This window comes from Hemicordylus capensis, chromosome 1, assembly GCF_027244095.1.
Source record: "Hemicordylus capensis ecotype Gifberg chromosome 1, rHemCap1.1.pri, whole genome shotgun sequence".
Lineage (NCBI taxonomy): Eukaryota > Metazoa > Chordata > Lepidosauria > Squamata > Cordylidae > Hemicordylus > Hemicordylus capensis.
Window position 1 is genome coordinate 125,676,209 of NC_069657.1, and position 17,801 is coordinate 125,694,009.

The window sequence follows — 17,801 nt, forward strand, 5'->3', positions numbered from 1 at the left end:
AACCTTTTCCTTAACCTTTAAAAGCAGCTCTTCCTAGCCCTTAGTATTTCAGTAAGTATTTTAGCCATGAAGAAAATAATGGATTGTATCCAAAGTTTGCACTCTGTTTTTGGGAAGAGCTTCTGTTCACAGAAGGGAACACTGCATTCATGGAGTGAAAACTTTCGATACAACCCAGTGTCTAGAATATATCCCTTGGTAATGGTCATTGCTTGATTAATGCAACATACTTACTGGAACTGCCACTGAAGAATGTTTGGAAGTTACTGCTGTGGACAGAATGTATCTTACTTTTGGGTGATGTCAGCCACAGAGAGCACATTATATTGGTACTGGGGCAGCTGCATCAGCTGTCAGATGCTAGAATTCCTCAAAACTGGGTACAAACACCTTCCATGGATAGGGTTCCACCCACAAAGGTTGTGTCTCATTTTGAGGAATTCTCCCTCCACACTTGAGGCTTTTTGGAACATGCTGCCGAGGTCGAGAAAGTTCCATTGAATGCTATTGCTGCCACTTGCACAATTTGGGAAACAACCTGTTTACATTTTTAAAATGGGTGAGACTAATATATTTTTTCAACTGCAGCTCCCCATCATGTGCACAAACCATTAGAAATCCATTTGCTGCCACCTAGAGTGTGAAGCAGCCTTGAGTACTGCAAGTTACTGGAGAAAGGCAACATTTATTTTTGACCTTAAAATTTTATATCCTGCCCTTCCATTTTACGATAATGCCCAAGGCAGCTTACAGTCATACGGTATTTTAAACACACAGCAGATATTAAGTAAAATGTCTAAACAATTACAACAGATAAATATTCTCAGCCAGTAAAGAATGAATGCCTTACTCAACTTAATTTATGCTGAAACCTTGATTTTTGTTGCTGTAATGACTGAAGTGTCAAACTTCCACCCTGCCTCTCCAACCCCACCCTAGCCAAACAGGGAGGTATCACATTTCTCAGCTGTTTCCACATTGCAACAGGGCTATGCTGAGATGTGTTAAATGCATGCAAAGGAAGCCCTCTGCTTACACTGCACATAACATGTTCTGGCATTGATGAGTACTCAGAGGAGCCTGAACAAGAGCTGCTCTTACTCCCTGGTACACTGAAATTAGATTGGACTAGTACAACAGTTTTCACCATGCCAGTACCAAACACAATAGCCAGAACTGGAAGAGCTCTTTAAGGTCATAGAATTTACATAAACTAGCCCAGGCAGAATTTTTTATTTTATATTAACAGCTGATCCCATCAAACCACATTTGAAACCCCCTACAGTTTCAAAAGCTGCCTGCAATGTGGCATAAGGTAGGCTCTGCTGTTCATTAAAAATAATAAATCAAAAGCTGCTTGATTGATAACTAGTTTTGAGGTTCTCTAGATCTTGGATGCTATTAACTAAAAATTGCTACCATTGAGCAAAAAACAAAACAAAACAAAACATAAAAACCCTTCCTGCCCTTAAACAGAATATAGAAAAGAGAGTTTAATGCAAATGTTTGTTTTTATCAAATTCAGTTTAAAATCTGAGGTTCTTTTGCCCCCACAGTGTGGTTTAGGGAAGCTATTCCAGAATACCTATTAGGACCATGATCTATCTAGCTTGCTCTGTGCATGCCAGGGACTTCTGATTCTGAAATTCCCTTTTGTGCATCTATCACTAGCCACTTCTCTTTCTGGTTTGTAATTATTCTTTCCAGTAATGCCTTATACAGACTGATATGCTGCTGAAGTTTAACACACTTGTAGTGAACTTAGTCAATTTTAGACTTGTATATATTAGCTATAAGTGATCAGGAACTATATCCTAGTGAATCAATTAAAACTTTTATATTGGAGCCATTCATTCATGACTCAATAGTTTGATCTCTTAAGTGATATGAATATATCCTAAGTACAGTTTGTAATACAGCAAACTCAAGCAGCTTCTGCATAGCTCAGATATTTAATATAGAATAACTCTTGCTCAGAAATAAAAATAAGGGTCAAATATGCTGCAAGGGCTCTGGCAGAAAAGGGCACTATGACATTTAGAATGGCCTACAAATTAAAGCAAACCAGTGGAAAATTTAATACAATGTTTAATATCTTGTAATTATATACATAACTTGCTTCAGACTGCACCCTGAATGTGCAAAAGTACATTCTGACAGCACCAGAAAACAGTTATGCTTTATATTTTTCCCTGATTTGTCACATTGCGTTAAACACAATGAGTTTCACAAGAACAAAACATGGACTCTAGAAGCATCCTCAGTTGTATGCTAACGATTTTATCACTCTGATTCAACAAAATAGAAATTCAACAGTCATCACAATTTATTCACCAGTCTCTTCAAAAATGTATTTTCTTTCCAGTGTGTTTTGGTCTCCTGCTATATATGTAGAAATACATTTCAATTATAGGAAAACTAAGGTTACAGAAACAAAATCCAAATAAAAACTAGTTATGCTGAACAAAAATGAGGGGGTTATATAAAAATAAGGCTTTACACATTTTTTAAAACAGACTTCCTGTAAACTACAGATTATTTATTGAATAGGGCCTCTGTGATACACACTGCCCTGGCCTCATATATACTGATGCAAAAAGTGAGTACAGCCTTAACAAAATATATAGAAGGTAATTTCAAAACGTCTTAGTTAAATACAAAGTGCCCTTAAGTGTCACTTAATATCAGAATATGCTAATTACTTTAGTTGTGCAAAGAAACACCTGAAAGGGTTTTATGAAAACTACCTTATTTCACAAAATCAAGTTTAAATAGAGCATCTTTGATAGCAGAATTAACCCTTTATCTTTTATTCCTACATTCATGGAAATATTTAAATATGTAAAAAAGGCACATTTTCAAACTATTGGACAGAGTCTGAAATCCAAGTTAGTGTTTGTTAATACAATCTGTGAAGTCACCAGTCTAGCATAATGCCCAATACACAAAAAAATAAAACATTTTATCTTCACCTTTTGCACTAATATTTTATGCAGAAATAATTAAGATGAAGGAAAAAGGTATTTTCTTATTGGACACAAAATGCAAACAAATACATGTTAATATAAGGTAAACAGCACATCTGAAAAGAGAATACAGTTATGAGAGACTACTTCTGGAATGCAAGAATATGCTGGTTAATCATGGCAAATTATATGAAATGTAAATTTTAATGATTAAAGAATGAGGGTGGAGAAGACTGGCAGTAAAGATTATGTTCCAGTTATATTCCACAAGACAAGTAACACTGAAGTGCTTCAGAATACAGTCTTGAATTTATCTTGCAAGTAGTAGTTAAAACATGCATGCGAGTTAAAGACTCATGAGAATTCTGGACTGTGCACAATTCTGGTATTAAAAAATTATTCACCAATTTCAAGCCTTGCTGAAGATATTTGGGCAGATTTCTCCCAATAGTATAATTATAAAATGAACAGCAACTAGGTCATATTTCCAACAGTCATCATCTTGAATGAACATACAAACATACAAATTGATACATCTGCTGCTCTAGTATGCATATAAGCTAATACACCAAGACAACGTATTGTTTGTGGTGATGAAGTACAAAATTGGAGTGGGGGGTGGGGAGAGAGAGAACAGCAATCACTGTAAACTTTTGAATGAAGAGTTCCTGTTAAGTAACATGGTAACTGTAGCAATCACCCAAATATTTTATTTCAGAAAAGTATTGCAGAGGGAAATGCCACTGCTATAGAAATTTATGTTATTTTTTAAAGGCCAAATGATTTCATAAATGAAACTTATTATCTCCATTTACCTCGCATTAATTGAACTCCACTTCTTCCCATTTTGATGCTCAAATTAGAAAGCTGGATTCTTCTTTCCCAATATTTACATTTTATATTAACATTCGAACTCTGACACAATAGCCGGCATCTAGACTAGTGCTGTGCTGGTGCTACGAGGAAAGGGTGATTTTCACCAATCTCATCTTCCCTCAAATGCCCAATGGGCCTCCTGGAAATACATCCTTGAGGGTTATACAGCACTCAGGGACAATTCTGAGAGGCATGGGCATTATTTGGATGTCAGCCCATGAGTCTTTATTCTTTGCCAAACACTCCATGTTAGGTTACTATGCCCAACCTTCTAGCCTTAATTTCCATTCTTTGTAGTATGGCTGCTTGAGGCAGTTTTGAGCAACTGTAATGATTTTTTTTTGCTCTGACACTGTCAGACATGTGAAGAATAAAATGTATGAGACATAGGGCTGAAATCTCAGTGCACAATTCTGCAGAACAGAATGGACCTGGCTCCTCATTGCAACACAAACACATTTACTATGGGCAAAGTTAATTCTGTAGTGCACAGCTTGAAGTCAGTGTACAACCAAAGTTTCAAAGACAGACAAAAGTAACCTTCCACAAACTATAAAGATTTGTTTGCTGGAAATCTAATCAGCAGCTTTATTAAGCAAGTATTCACAGTAGCTAAAAAGATGCCTGTAACTAGAATAATATAGATGGAATCATCATGTATGCTGGAGAATGCCTAGTACCAGTTGGCAGGTTTTGGAACTGCTATGCAATATGCACATAGTCTAAAATTGCATACTGAAAAATTGGGGTAAAATATATGTATTTTAGAGTACTGTATTACTAAAACATACTTAAGCCAAAGCCGTAGAAATGATATATGGGACACTGAAAGTTCATATGTTCTAGGATAAACGTTTGCCTCAATATTGTTGGCAATGAAATTTCAGTCCTAAGGGGCAACCCAAACTTTTGGTCCCATTTCTTATTGAAATAATTTCTGAATTACATTAATAGCCCAATTCTGTCTTCTGCACTCTAAGTGCCAGCTCAAGAGAGATTTCAACTCAATGCACATGGGAACAGAAACCCAGCTTTCCAAGGCACCAAGTACCATATGAAAAGTGTAACAGAAACTGCCCTGTACTGCTACCATCAGCAAACAAACATAGTAAGGAGACAGGAGGGATTTACACTGGGAAGTGTGTGGGCGCCAGCACTGACCCTTTGCCACATACTGGATGCTGCTGCCTATTTACTACTCAGCAGATGCTGCAGGAGAGAGGATCGGGCGACACATCTGTGAAGTGAAAGCTGTCAATTTTCACTATCATGTTACTCTTCAGTTGATCTGTTCTCTAAACAGGAATCACAGTACAGGTTACTATTGCTTTCAATGTCAATAACCAACAGCTAAGTTTTAAAATCTGTGCTTTAGCTGAACAGAAAAAGTGGTATTTTAAGAATCTTGTCTCAGGACATAATTTTCTTTTCAAAGAGAAGATAACGTGAACATTCTTCATTTCTGAAGTAAAATGAAGAATGCATACTGGCGTACTGGGCTATGGGTCCACTTGTTGCAAGCCAATGCATAGTCAGCAGTCTGCTGGAATCCTTTGACTTGTTTAGGCAGTAGTAACATTCATTTCCATTATTCCATCTAATCTTCTCCATTAGTGCATTATTTTTGTACAAAAACCATGGTGAGTTTTAAAAATAAGTATTTGGGGGCAACTAAACAAATCATATTTTTGCAGTTCCTTTTTCTACACAGTTTATTACCCTTGCATATGCAAAATAAAACTAAAGCTGAAATTTGGATCAAGCAGAAGACTGAGGGGAAAGAAATGGAAGAGTAACAGAAAACCAGAGCTATGGCAACCAGAACAGCAGCAAATTAACGTGTTCTCAGCTTCTTGGCCTGCCTCTTGCGTTTTAATTCCTCTTCTTCACGTCTAAGCTCTTCTAGATCTTCTTGCATCCCAAGTCTCAAGCTGCAGAACAGACGTTTAGTCACAGTTTAATTCCAACGATATTAAAACCAAAATGCAAATCCACAAAGAACACCAAATAGAATGAAATCCAAATTAATACAACCCACCTCTGTTACCCAACTGCTTGCAGGATTCTGAACCAGGCTTCGACCATATTTATGAAAGAAGCCATCTTAGGAAATGCCTCAAGTTTCCACAGACTGAGCAGCACCAGAATGTAAAACAGTCCATAGGAACATTAAGATAAAGAAGATGGTTTCCATGATGGCAGCTCTTATAACATACCTGGCATGTTCTTTAACAAATCACAAATTTGCCCAGTGCTAAAAGCATGTTATCAAATCTTTCTTAGGAATATGATAACTGAATTGTAGTTGAGACAGGAACAATGCAGGACATAAATACAGTGGGTTTGGCTAACAGAAAATTGTATTCAGATGATGCTTTGAAGATGCTGTGGCCACCTCCAGAGTATCACTTCCCTGTGCCCAGCCAGAGAGGTTGAGTTCTGGAAACTCAACCAACTGCACAGACATTATTTTTTTTAATAAACTCATAGTACCTAACTCTCACCATTCTACTTCCACCCTTCCCATCTTAGGAAACACTCCCTTAAACAAACTACCTTCAAGCTACTAGAAGAACCCAGAGAAAGGTTTCACAGTGCTCCCAAAAAATAATCAAGGCTTAAACTGTGGCAAACCAAAAGAGATAGCACCTGCAATCTAAAGAGCTATTCAAGCTCACACAAGGTGCTTGTGCTATGCCAGTGGAATTTTTGACTATTCTTCTTTGAAAACGTGACCCCCACCCGCATGCCGAAAAAGTGGTTTTGAAATGCTCCTCAAACAGCTAGCCATGCAGTTACAGTTGGAGGAAAAACAAGTCTAGTGTCCCCTCAGGCACACACAACTAGTTCTATAGTTCCTTTGATCCTGGCCAAGAATTTTACAACCATAGAGCAACAATTAAGCACATCTCATCCTCTCTTCATACATTGTCATCTCACACATGCAGAGGCAAATTATTAAGCATTCACCTAACAGGGAGCCTCAGCCAATTACATCTCCCTAATGCACGTACCTATATAAAACAAATGTATCACATTCACACTCTTCATTTTTGGGTGTCCACTTGACATTTATGTGAACACCTAAAAACATCATGTATGAAATGGCCTATAGACTTAGTGCACAGATGGCACAGAAGACAGCATTGTTAGGACTGTTTCACAGATGCATATTTAATCACCTGGTTTCATCAATTACTTGCACTTGAATGTATTAATTGGATCCACTGAATAGCACTGAACGTGAAGTATGGAAGTTCTACCTGTGGTGCTTAATCTACAGTGGCTGTTTCATACATCCAGAGAGTGATGAATATGCATGCACAAATCATTATTTAGTTGATCTGAGGCATCATGATAGGATATAAACAGGTTGCTTACCTGTAACAGGTGATCTGGAAGTGATCTGTTGCATTCGTAAGAGTGGGTTCTGCGCCTGTGCAGGACCATTCAGGCACAATTTGTTAGCTCCTCGATGCACCTAGCCCCACCCCTTGCACATGGTGCTTTTCCATTGGTTTTGGCGGTTAGATGCTTCTCTCAGTTGCTTGAAGTCTGTCTATGATTTTCAGTTGCCATTTCGTAAGGTAATTTTTATTTTATTTTCGACACTACATATTTGCAAACTGTAACGGGGCCGGTGGGAGGGTCGTATAAATGCAATGGATCACATCCAGATCACCTGTTACAGGTAAGCAACCTGTTTATCTGGATCGTGATCCATTGCACTTAAACGAGTGGGTGACTAACTAGCCATCAGTCTGGTGGTGGGTGTAGTATGCTAAGGTAATACCCTCCTTCAGCACACTCCTGCCAATGTTGGCATGAGCTGCAGAGCAATGAGCTAAAGCATAGTGCTTTATGAAGGTATGTTCTGAGGACCATGCTTCTGCCAAGCAAATGTCCTTTAGAGTAATGCCAGCCATGTGTGCAGCTGATTCTGCATATGCTCTGGTAGCATGAGCACAGTTTTGCCAAGACTCTGTTCAGCAGTGGGTAAGGGGAAAATATATAGAGATACCCCTGACTCCAGTTGAACTGGAATGCATCCTCCCTTGAGTCGCAGCCAATGTCCACTCTTGAGCAATACCTCTTACATTTTCTGTTCTGTGATGTTGCAAACAGATCCAAATCCAGGGTTCCCCATGCTTGGAACAGCATTTTGAAGTATGTTGGCTTGAGTTCCCATCCGTGGTGCTTCTGAAAAAGCTGTGTCCTGCTCAGAAGACCCACATGCATGTTGTCTGTGCCCTTTATGTGTATCGCCTGCAAGGTCATCCCTTGAACTATGCTCCAGTTCCATATCTGCAGGCTCAGCTGGCACAGAGGACAAGACACCGTTCCACCCTGGTGATTTATGTATGCTATAGCGGTGGTATTGTCCAGTTGTATTTGGACCACCCTGGCCTTTAAAGTCAGTTGAAATGACTTCAGGGCATAGAGGACTGCTAGTAGCTCTAAGTGTATCATCTGCTGCTGTGGGGACCACAGCCCCTCAGCTCTCAGCTATCCACAATGTGCCCCCCAGCCTCTCAGAGATGCATCGATTGTGACCCAAGCTGTCGGCTGTAGCACTTTGAAAGCTATGCCTGACAACAAATTGGCCGGCCTTGTCCACCACCGTAGGGAGATAAGAGAATACGGTATCATCAACTGCATGTGTGCATTATTCACATTCTGCCTGAACATGGACAGAAACAAGAGTTGCAATTTTATGAGTTTTATTTTCACAAAATGTACGGTTGACGTGCATGACGCCATGAGTCCTAGGAGCCTCTGGACATCCTTTGCAGTTTGCACTGGGTGATTTGTGAAAGCCATCACCTCCCTGATGCGTTGGTAACATGAGTGGGGCAGAAACACTTTCTGCTTCTCTGCATCAATCAGTGCTCCTATGCAGTTTATTTGTTTGACAGGTTCCAGATGTGACTTGCCCCAGTTGACCTGGATGCCCAGATCCACTAGAAGATGGAGTACCATTGAGATATGCGAAGCTAACTTGTTTTTTTCCTCTTCCCACCATGAGCCAGCTGTCCAAATATAAGAATAATGTTACACCTTGTGAACACAGGCAAGCCACTGTTTTGCCATGCATTTGGTAAATACCCACGGTGCTGTTGCCAATCCAAATGGGAGAATGCTGTATTGGTACACTCTGCTCCTTAATGTGAATCTCAAGTACTTCCTGTAGCTGTTCTGGATGCCAATGAGGAAATACGCATCTTTCAGATCCAACGTTGCAAACCATTCCTCCCCACGTTGGAGAGGAAAGATGCCTTGCAACATTATCATGCAAAGTTTGCACACATCTATGTAAAGATTCATCCATTGCAAAGCCATTATTGGTCGAATGTCCCCATCCTGCTTGGGTATCTAGAAATAGTGGGAGTAGAAGCCCATTCATTGATCTGTCCATCAGTTGAAAAGAGTCTTGACCTCTTCCTCCAGCACTGGAGTTGCTGGTGTGTATTTTATGCTGCTGAATAACAGCAGATCTCAAACTCGATCACATATCCCATATGAACTATGTGAAGCACCCAGTGATCCAATGTTATGTTGCGCCATGCAAAGGCATGACTTGCCAGCTTGATGGTGGAAGCAGCTAAGATCGAATGACCTTGTGTCTGGATGGAATTGCCGCTGAGACAAGGTTTGTTGGTGGACTGACAGTGCATTCAAAGGTGCTGCTTGTTGGCTTCCATAGCCTTTGCACATGCACCTTGTCCCATCTTGGATTTCTGGTTGTACGGTCTCCTATTGAAGCTTTGGAAACGCTTTCTGTATTCCTTTCATTTAGTCTGTAAGTTCCCTGCCTCTTGTTGAATGAGCAGTACTTGGATGTTGAATATGTTTGTGATGGTGCTGTGAACATTTTTACTGTATATTTTGATTTCTTTAATGACACAATTGTCGAGCAAAACAATCCCTTACTATTCACATGGTAGGTTTTCAATCTCTTTCCTATCCTGTTGTAATGATGCTGATCGTAGCCAAACATGTCTACAAAGTTATTGCAGCTGCAAGTGTCCCTGACTCTTTTTCTGCCAGATGCTTGGCATTACTCAGTTGCTGTCTGGTCAGCAAGTTTACTTTTGTGTGTATGTCATTAAATTTTCCCAGGAATTCTTCCGGTGAAAGATTTGCCTGTTCTTCTGAAAGGGTTTCCCAAAGGGAATGAGAGTACTGGGCAAAGCATTCCGTGTAGTTAGCTATCTTTAGGGCAAGGCATGCTGTGGAATACATCTTCCGACCAATCACATCCAGTTTGCGGCCTTCCTTATCACCCAGTATTGTATGTCTTCTTCCTGTCTTAGAAGTTGAGGCACAATCACTAGTGAGTTGGGTATAAAATGCTTCACTAGGTAATCATTGTACTCCTCTTGGATCCTATGTAAGTTTTCAAGCTGCTTTGAGGTCGGAGTTGAAGTTTGAAGAACTTCCCATGCGGCTTTGCTACCTTGGATATTACTGGAAGCATGGGTAAATTTATTGGTTGGGTTGTGGACATAGTATTTAGAAAATTATATATTGGATCATCCAGGACTTGGGTCTGTTTCTTCGGTTCTAAGCCCAGAAGATGGCAACAGAAGAATAATTCTGTTGCCATCTCACCAATCTGTTGATTGTACGATCACATTTCTTCGTTTGGTGATATATTTGTTACAGGTATTATCTTTGTTGGTGGATCCTCAGCGTTAGCTGAAGATTCCAAGCTGGCTGTTGAAGAATCAGAGTTGTAGTCATCTGTTAGAACGACCATTCTAGGATGCGAGGCAGTGGACATGTTTGTTTTCAGTAATGGTTGAGTTTGCGTAGTCGTAGTGGAGGTACGTTATGGTACCTCTTGGGCAGTCTGAGTCTGCACAGATACAGTAGATGTAAGCTCCACAGCCCGCAGTGCAGTTTGTGTAGTCGTGGAAGCTGTACTTTGGACGGCTGTCTGCGTTAGTTGACTGTGGACCAATGGCCGATTCAGTAACTCCTCTGAGAGGCTGCAGAAACGCCTACCGTAGTATGCATCATCATTCCTTGTTGGTATGGAGCTGGTTCAGTTTTAGGAGGTGTGACTTGTGTCAACATTGGTACCATCACCAAAGGCACCTGGCATCTTCCCTTCCAAACTCTATACTCATTGTAATCATATGGAAGACCTGGGGACCGTTGGTGTGCCGGAGGTGTATCACCCCAACCACCAGTGTAGCAGGCTTTGAGTCAATGTGAATTATCTTGGAGATCTCCAGGAAGCGCAGTACAGAGTCCTGTGTTGTTGAAGCCCATACGGTGGACATATGTACTTGAGGCTGAAAGGCAGATGTAGTTGGAATCACTGAAATCTGTGTTCTGGGTGAAGTACCTGGTGTCTTCTGTATTATAAAGCCCTCGATATTATCACCATCACCACCCAGCCCCTGGCTAAGAAAGCCATGGAAAGTGAACGCAGAAGGAGTGCTTTCTGTGGAATCTAACAAACACATTAGCCACTGGGCATTGCTCAATCCTCGACCGGTGTCGATATGTCCTCTTCCTCCAGCTTGAACGTGAATGGGGATCACACTAACCACAATCCCTGTTGAGTGGACAACATCGCTGGAGAGGGGGATTGTGCTGGTGTTCGAGCAGGAGACAAGGACTAGTCCCAGCGTTGACGCCAAGCCCAAGGTCGATTCTGGATGCTCTTGCATCCACGCTGTGACTTCAACCTTCATGAGTTCTGGCATCTCTGGATTTCGAGGCGATTCTTCAGTTCGACTGGAGCCCTGTTGGAGATGGAGTTGCTCGTGAGCCCAACTCCAGTTGAACTTGCTTCGGCTTTCCACTCTTATCCCAATGCTTCTTCAGGGACAGTCCCTGTTCGAGATCAGAATCCTTATGTTTAGATCTGTGACATTTCTGATGAGCACACTTTGATGGAGGGCTTTTCTCTTTTTCTTCAGAAAATGTTCCGTAATCAAGGAGCCACAAAGCCGAGGTGCCGACACAATGGCAGTCAGAAAGAAACTGAGGAGAGAAGCGCCCAACTGCCAAAACCAACAGAAAAGCACCACATGCAAGGGGCGAGGCTAGGCACATCAAGGAACTAACGAATTCAGCCTGAATAGTCCTGAATAGGTGCAGAACCCACTCTTATGAGTGCAACAGATCAAAATCCAGATCAGACAGAAACTGGGCTCTTCAAACATTTAAAGTTTTAATCAATGTGAACAGAAAGGTATATATTAATTTTGTAGCCATCTTGAATCCAGAATTTGCTCAGACCAAAGGTTCAGCTTTCTACGGTGCTATTCTTTAATTCTGAAGTGTATAATGAAACATCACACCTATTTTGGACTTTCCACTTGCTGGTTTTTGCTGCCAAATGTTTTTTGGTGGAAATTGACAATGCTAATGAGTTTTAGGATAAATTTCCTTCCCTTTCAGCCCTCAATATTTAATAACCTAATTTTCATTTAAAATATTAGAGACAGTTCAGACTAGATTGTGAAGTCACGACCTCAAAAAGCTCCTTTTCTTGGTAAGGAATAGGTTTGTTCTAACAGAGGGTCAACACTCCTGTTTTGTGCAGATGTCCAAGTTTGCATAGAACGAGACTCAAGAGACCGCCTTTTTTTTAAAAAAAGCTTGGTTATCTTATGAGTATTTTATGTAACTTAAAAAACAAATACACAAGGGGAGCAGGGCCATTTTGGAAGTAATTATCAATATATTGTATAACTGCTCCATCCTAAGAGCTCAGGATGGGTAACAGTATAATAATTATTCTACCCTATCTCTTGCCACCAATGGCCAGTTTTAATAAAAAATTCTTAAATTCTTTCTGGAAAAATTAAGTGGACGTGGCTGTCTGAATCACATTACTCTTGATATAACTAAAGGAGATGAGATGTGGAAATAATTTTAAATTAAACCAGAAAAGGATGCAAACAACATCAGCTGACTGATTTCGGATCTCCAGAAATCTCTACTGGTATGGATACATGAGAAAGGAGTTGAATGGGGGCAGCTGCCCAAGATGGGCATCTGTGTGAAATGTAGTTTTCTTAATCAAACCTGTGAGTGTTTCAGTCATCCTAGTGCAAGTCAGCGGTGACATTTCTCTATATAACACAATCTATGTTGAACCAGGATTGAAGATCCAGGATTCAACTGCAGCTTGGTCTGGGAAAATTCCTTGTTAATCAACTGTAAAAAGAGAAATAACCAAGCACCACACATAGCTGTTGATGACTGCTAAGGCACTATAGAAATATTATATAAATACTACAATAAATTTATTAAAGAGATGTGGGAAGTGCTAGAAACAACCTGATCTGTTTTTAGAATCACATTAAGCATTCCTTTTTACTCCTTCAGAGTAAGCTCAATAAATTTTATGTTAATGCTTACCTCTTGGCTTCCTCTTTTTGTTGCTCTTTCCAACTGCTTTCCATGTAACGCAAGGCATAATCACTTTCATCTTTATACCTGAAAGCAAAAAGTTAAATATATTCAAAATTGCAAAAATATAAATGCATGTTTCAGAAAATTTACATATATTTTAAAACACAATTTTAAGTAATGTTATAAAGACAGGGTTAAGCCAAGCCACTATTATTTACGGGAGAAAAACTTTTTAGAAATTATAATATTTTAATATTTTATGCTTTGACAAATACTATCAAATTAATGTCCTGTATCTTCGAAAAGTACTACATGAACCCTTTGCTTGCCAACAAAAGTAATTCAAGCTACTGTATGTAACATTTCTACAACAGCTTGACAAGCCATATTCAGGCATTATGTAACTATGTACATCGTACAGTTACAACAGCCCCTGCAGCATGCTAGCAAGCCCTATTCCCTGTGTCAGCAAGCTCTGTAGCCTTGCCCACACTGACCATGACTACAGCTTTTGCCTGCATAAATGCTGTATCTGGAGAGCAAGTACCTCCTCATGATCAGGAATGCTGGATGCCTCAGTGATTCCAATCAGGGGCAAGATCTCTCCCTGGGTACAGTATTTGTTGCTGCAAACAAAAGCTATATTTATGGTTGGTCAGTAAGGAGGAAGGGTTAGGACACAGGTCTGTTCAGGCTTCCTGCTAGAGTCTAGGGGTGCTGTAATCATGTTAAGTGTACATAGTTACAGAACGTCTGAATAGAACTTACTGAATAGAACTACATTTCTTGGGACTAAAAGGCGCCAACTCTGCTTCAAGATTATCACAAACCTGTCAATCTGGACAGAAACAAGAATGTTTTGAGAACATCAAAAGGGAAACAACTCCATCTGATTCAGTAAACAAGTGTCAGATATGAACCCCAAGAATGGTAGACTCCTTCACCAAATATGGTAAGAGAGTTCCGGGGGGAGTTCTGGAGCTGCTGATATCAGACTGGAGACACAGAGAGAAAGGATATGACTGTTTCTGATATGAGATATGGATAACGGGCCTGGAAAAGGTATAAAGAGGACCGACGGACGGACACACACATGACTGGACAGGTAGGAAGAGACGAAGTAGTCGTCTCTCCCCCCAACCCACCTGCCAACACCTGGTAAGGGAGAACAAGAGAAGGCATGCTCTCACTCCATGGGAGGAGCAGCATGTAGCCCCTATCATGTGAAGGCAACTCATGCCTAACAGATTACTGAAGTTGCTCTGGTCTCTAAGATTGAAGGGACTTCCTTTCCTGCATATCCGATTACTCTGCCAAGCCACCTGGACAGGTGGAAGCCTCTCTGCACATTCAAGATCTCCATTCCTGAATCTCATCGCCAACGCTGGCCTACAGGATCCAGTAAATATACTTGCAGACATTGCCTTCAACCCAGAATCTTTTAAACTAACATCCCTGCCCAACTTCTCCCCACCTTGTCCTATGGATCTCATTCTCTCCCCCTTCTGCTTCCCAGAAAAATCTCTGTCTCTTAGCCTGTGCCTGTCAGCTTTCAGTGAGTCAGCTTACTCACTTCAGCCCACTATCCCCCATCCCTCCTCCCCTTTCTCTGTTCTCAGCTCATTCACTCTGGGCTGCCGGCCTGAGGCCAGAATGAACACCTCCTCCATTCTCTGGTCTTTCCTCCTTACTCATTTCCCCCCTCCCTTTTCTCACACCTGGATTTTTGCTCTCTTTTCTCCCTCTCTGCTTAAGATCGAAACTGTAAATGTTGTGTCTTAGCTAAAAAAGGAGCTGCAAGATATCACACTCACAGGGTTCAATGCTAGTGTGAGAGAAAATGATTTCAACTGCTATTCATTTCTAGTGAGGGAAAATGATTTTAACTGCTATTGAAAACACTACAGTACATTTGGGAAGAAAACCATTTTTTTTGCTTCTGTGCTTAATTGCTTAGATGTAACCATTTGCCTTAATAAAATTTATAAAACTACAATTGTGTGTGACGTGTCTTCTCCTCACTCCTGATTGCTCATTGGCCTCATAGCCGAACCAGGGGTAGCCTCTGTTGGCTAACCTGGGAGGGGCTGTGTGCTCCCTCTCTCCCTTGCAGGGAGGGCGTTGCAGCCTGCTTGCAACACCATTGACTATTGTCTTCTCCCACTCAGATTCTGAACTTGCAGACACGGACAGTGATATGGACATCTATCCATGTCAGGCCATACCAGGAGGACACAATAGTGTAGCTGCTAATGCCATAACCAACTCCCAGGTACCAACAACCAGGAGTATAACTCCATGTGCCTCTCGTTGGGCACCAACCCAAGTGCCAAGGCTACAATTCCTCCTAGACAAAGGAGGAAACTCTCAGTTCATTTTTGCAACTCTGACTCAAAGGCCGTTGACAACAAAAAAAGACATCACCAGGGCTCTCCCCTCAATGCCAGTCAACTCAAGGAGTGGGGCTACACCAAAGCTTGACCAGTCACAGCTTATAACACCTCTATGTACATCTCTTCTTGATGCTGATGAGCCCCAGGTCATCATTAAACAGACACAGCAATCCCAAAGCAAGGGGCTCCGATATTACCAACACCATCCCAAGAGCTGCAGCTACCACATGCAATTCCCAAGGAGTAATATGTATCAGAAACATCCCATATTGAACTCACAGCAAAACTAAATAATGGGGATGAATGCCCATCATCACTCTCATTGTTACAAGAGCAGCAGCGGCGCAATGCTTCCCATGGAGCCAATTGCATCAGAAACTATTTAAGAGACTTCTTACTTTGACCCTGTGGCTTTGTGCACTCAACTCACCAATTCCCAGGGAACCTCTACACTTGCCCCTGCCAATAAAATACAGACTGATGAGAAGACGACCAGCATAAGGTCTTCCTTCTGACCAGGAATGCGGCAGGTTGGCATTCCAGCTGAAGGAATGCCTCCTTCATAGACTCCATCTCTAGATACAATACCATAATGATGCAGGAAACCCGGACAGCTGAAGATCTAGTACTCAACGGTTTCAGCTCATACTCACTGAGAACAGAAAATAGTGCGAGAAGGGGCAGACCTAAAGATGGACTGGGAGTGTTAGTCTCCACTACTGTCTGTGATGTTAGTAAGAACATAAGAACAGCCCTGCTGGATCAGGCCCAAGGTCCATCTAGTCCAGCATCCTGTTTTGCACAGTGGCCTACCAGATGCCGCTGAAAGCCACGGGCATGCCCTCTCTACTGCTGTTACTCCCCTGCAACTAGTACTCAGAGGCTGGATGGCTTTGAGGCTGGAGGTGGCCCACAGCCCTCCGACTAGAAGCCGTTGATAGACCTCTCCTCCATGAAGTTATCCAAACCCTTATTAAAGCCATCCAGGTTGTTGACTGTCACCAAATCTTGTGGCAGAGAATTCCACAAGTGGATTATGCGTTGCGTGAAAAAGTACTTCCGTGTGTTGGTCCTAGATTTCCTGGCAATCAATTTCATGGGATGACCCCTGGTTCTAGTGTTATGTGAGAGGGAGAAAAATTTCTCTCTATCCACTTTCTCCACACCATGAATGATTTTATAGACCTCTATCATGTCTCCCCACAGTCATATTTTTTCTAAACTAAAAAGCCCCAGGTGTTGTAGTCTTGCCTCATAAGAAAGGTGCTCTAGGCCCATGATCATCTTGGTTGCCCGCTTCTGCACCTTTCCCAGTTCTACAATGTCCTTTTTTAGATGTGGTGACCAGAATTGTACACAGTACTCCAAGTGTGGTCGCACCATAGTTTTGTATAAGGACATTATAATATTAGCTGTTTTATTTTCAATCCCCTTCCTAATGATCCCTAGCATGGAATTGGCCTTTTTCACAGCTGCCGCACATTGAGTCGACACTTTCAATGAGCTGTCCACCATGACCCCAAGATCCCTCTCCTGGTCAGTCACCGACAGCTCAGATTCCATCAGCGTATACTTGAAGTTGGGGTTTTTCGTTCCAATGTGCATCACTTTACACATGCCAACACTGAACTGCATTTGCCACTTTGTTGCCCACTCCCCCAGTTTGGAGAGATCCTTTTGGAGCTCCTCACAATCCGTTTTGGATTTCACTACCTGGAAGAGTTTGGTATCATCTGCAAATTTGGCCACCTCACTGCTTACTCCTGCTTCTAGATCATTTATGAATAAATTAAAAAGCACCATTCCCAGTACAGATCCCTGGGCGACCACACTTCTTACTTCCCTCCATTGTGAAAACTCTCCATTTATACCTACCCTCTGTTTCTTGACTTTCAACCAGTTACCAATCCACACATGTACTTGTCCCCTTATCCCATGACTGCTAAGTTTTCTCAGGAGTCTTTGATGAGAAACTCTGTCGAAAGCTTTTTGGAAGTCCAGGTATACTATGTCAACTGGATCACCTTGATCCACACACTTGTTGACACTCTCAAAGAACTCCAAAAGGTTGGTGAGGCAATTTCCCTTTGCGGAAGCCATGCTCGTTCTCTCCCAGCAGGGCCTGTTCTTCTATGTGCTTTACAATTTTATTCTTGAGGATGCTTTCCATCAATTTGCCTGGAACGGA

General features: G+C 41.3%; 1 protein-coding gene across 4 annotated transcripts in view; it reads right to left on the reverse strand.

The window, feature by feature from the left end:
• Nucleotides 1-2,070: 2,070 nt before the first annotated feature.
• The window catches only part of SPTY2D1 (SPT2 chromatin protein domain containing 1), a 46,567-nt gene continuing 30,836 nt past the window's right edge, over nucleotides 2,071-17,801 (reverse strand). For all 4 annotated transcript variants that reach the window (XM_053255758.1, XM_053255737.1, XM_053255726.1 and 1 more), the window contains 2 exons: nucleotides 13,227-13,304; nucleotides 2,071-5,773 (listed from right to left, as the gene is read on the reverse strand). In XM_053255758.1, the coding sequence (XP_053111733.1) occupies nucleotides 5,677-5,773; nucleotides 13,227-13,304 (175 nt within the window). In that variant the 3' untranslated portion in view covers nucleotides 2,071-5,676. The remainder of the gene's footprint in view (nucleotides 5,774-13,226; nucleotides 13,305-17,801) is intronic.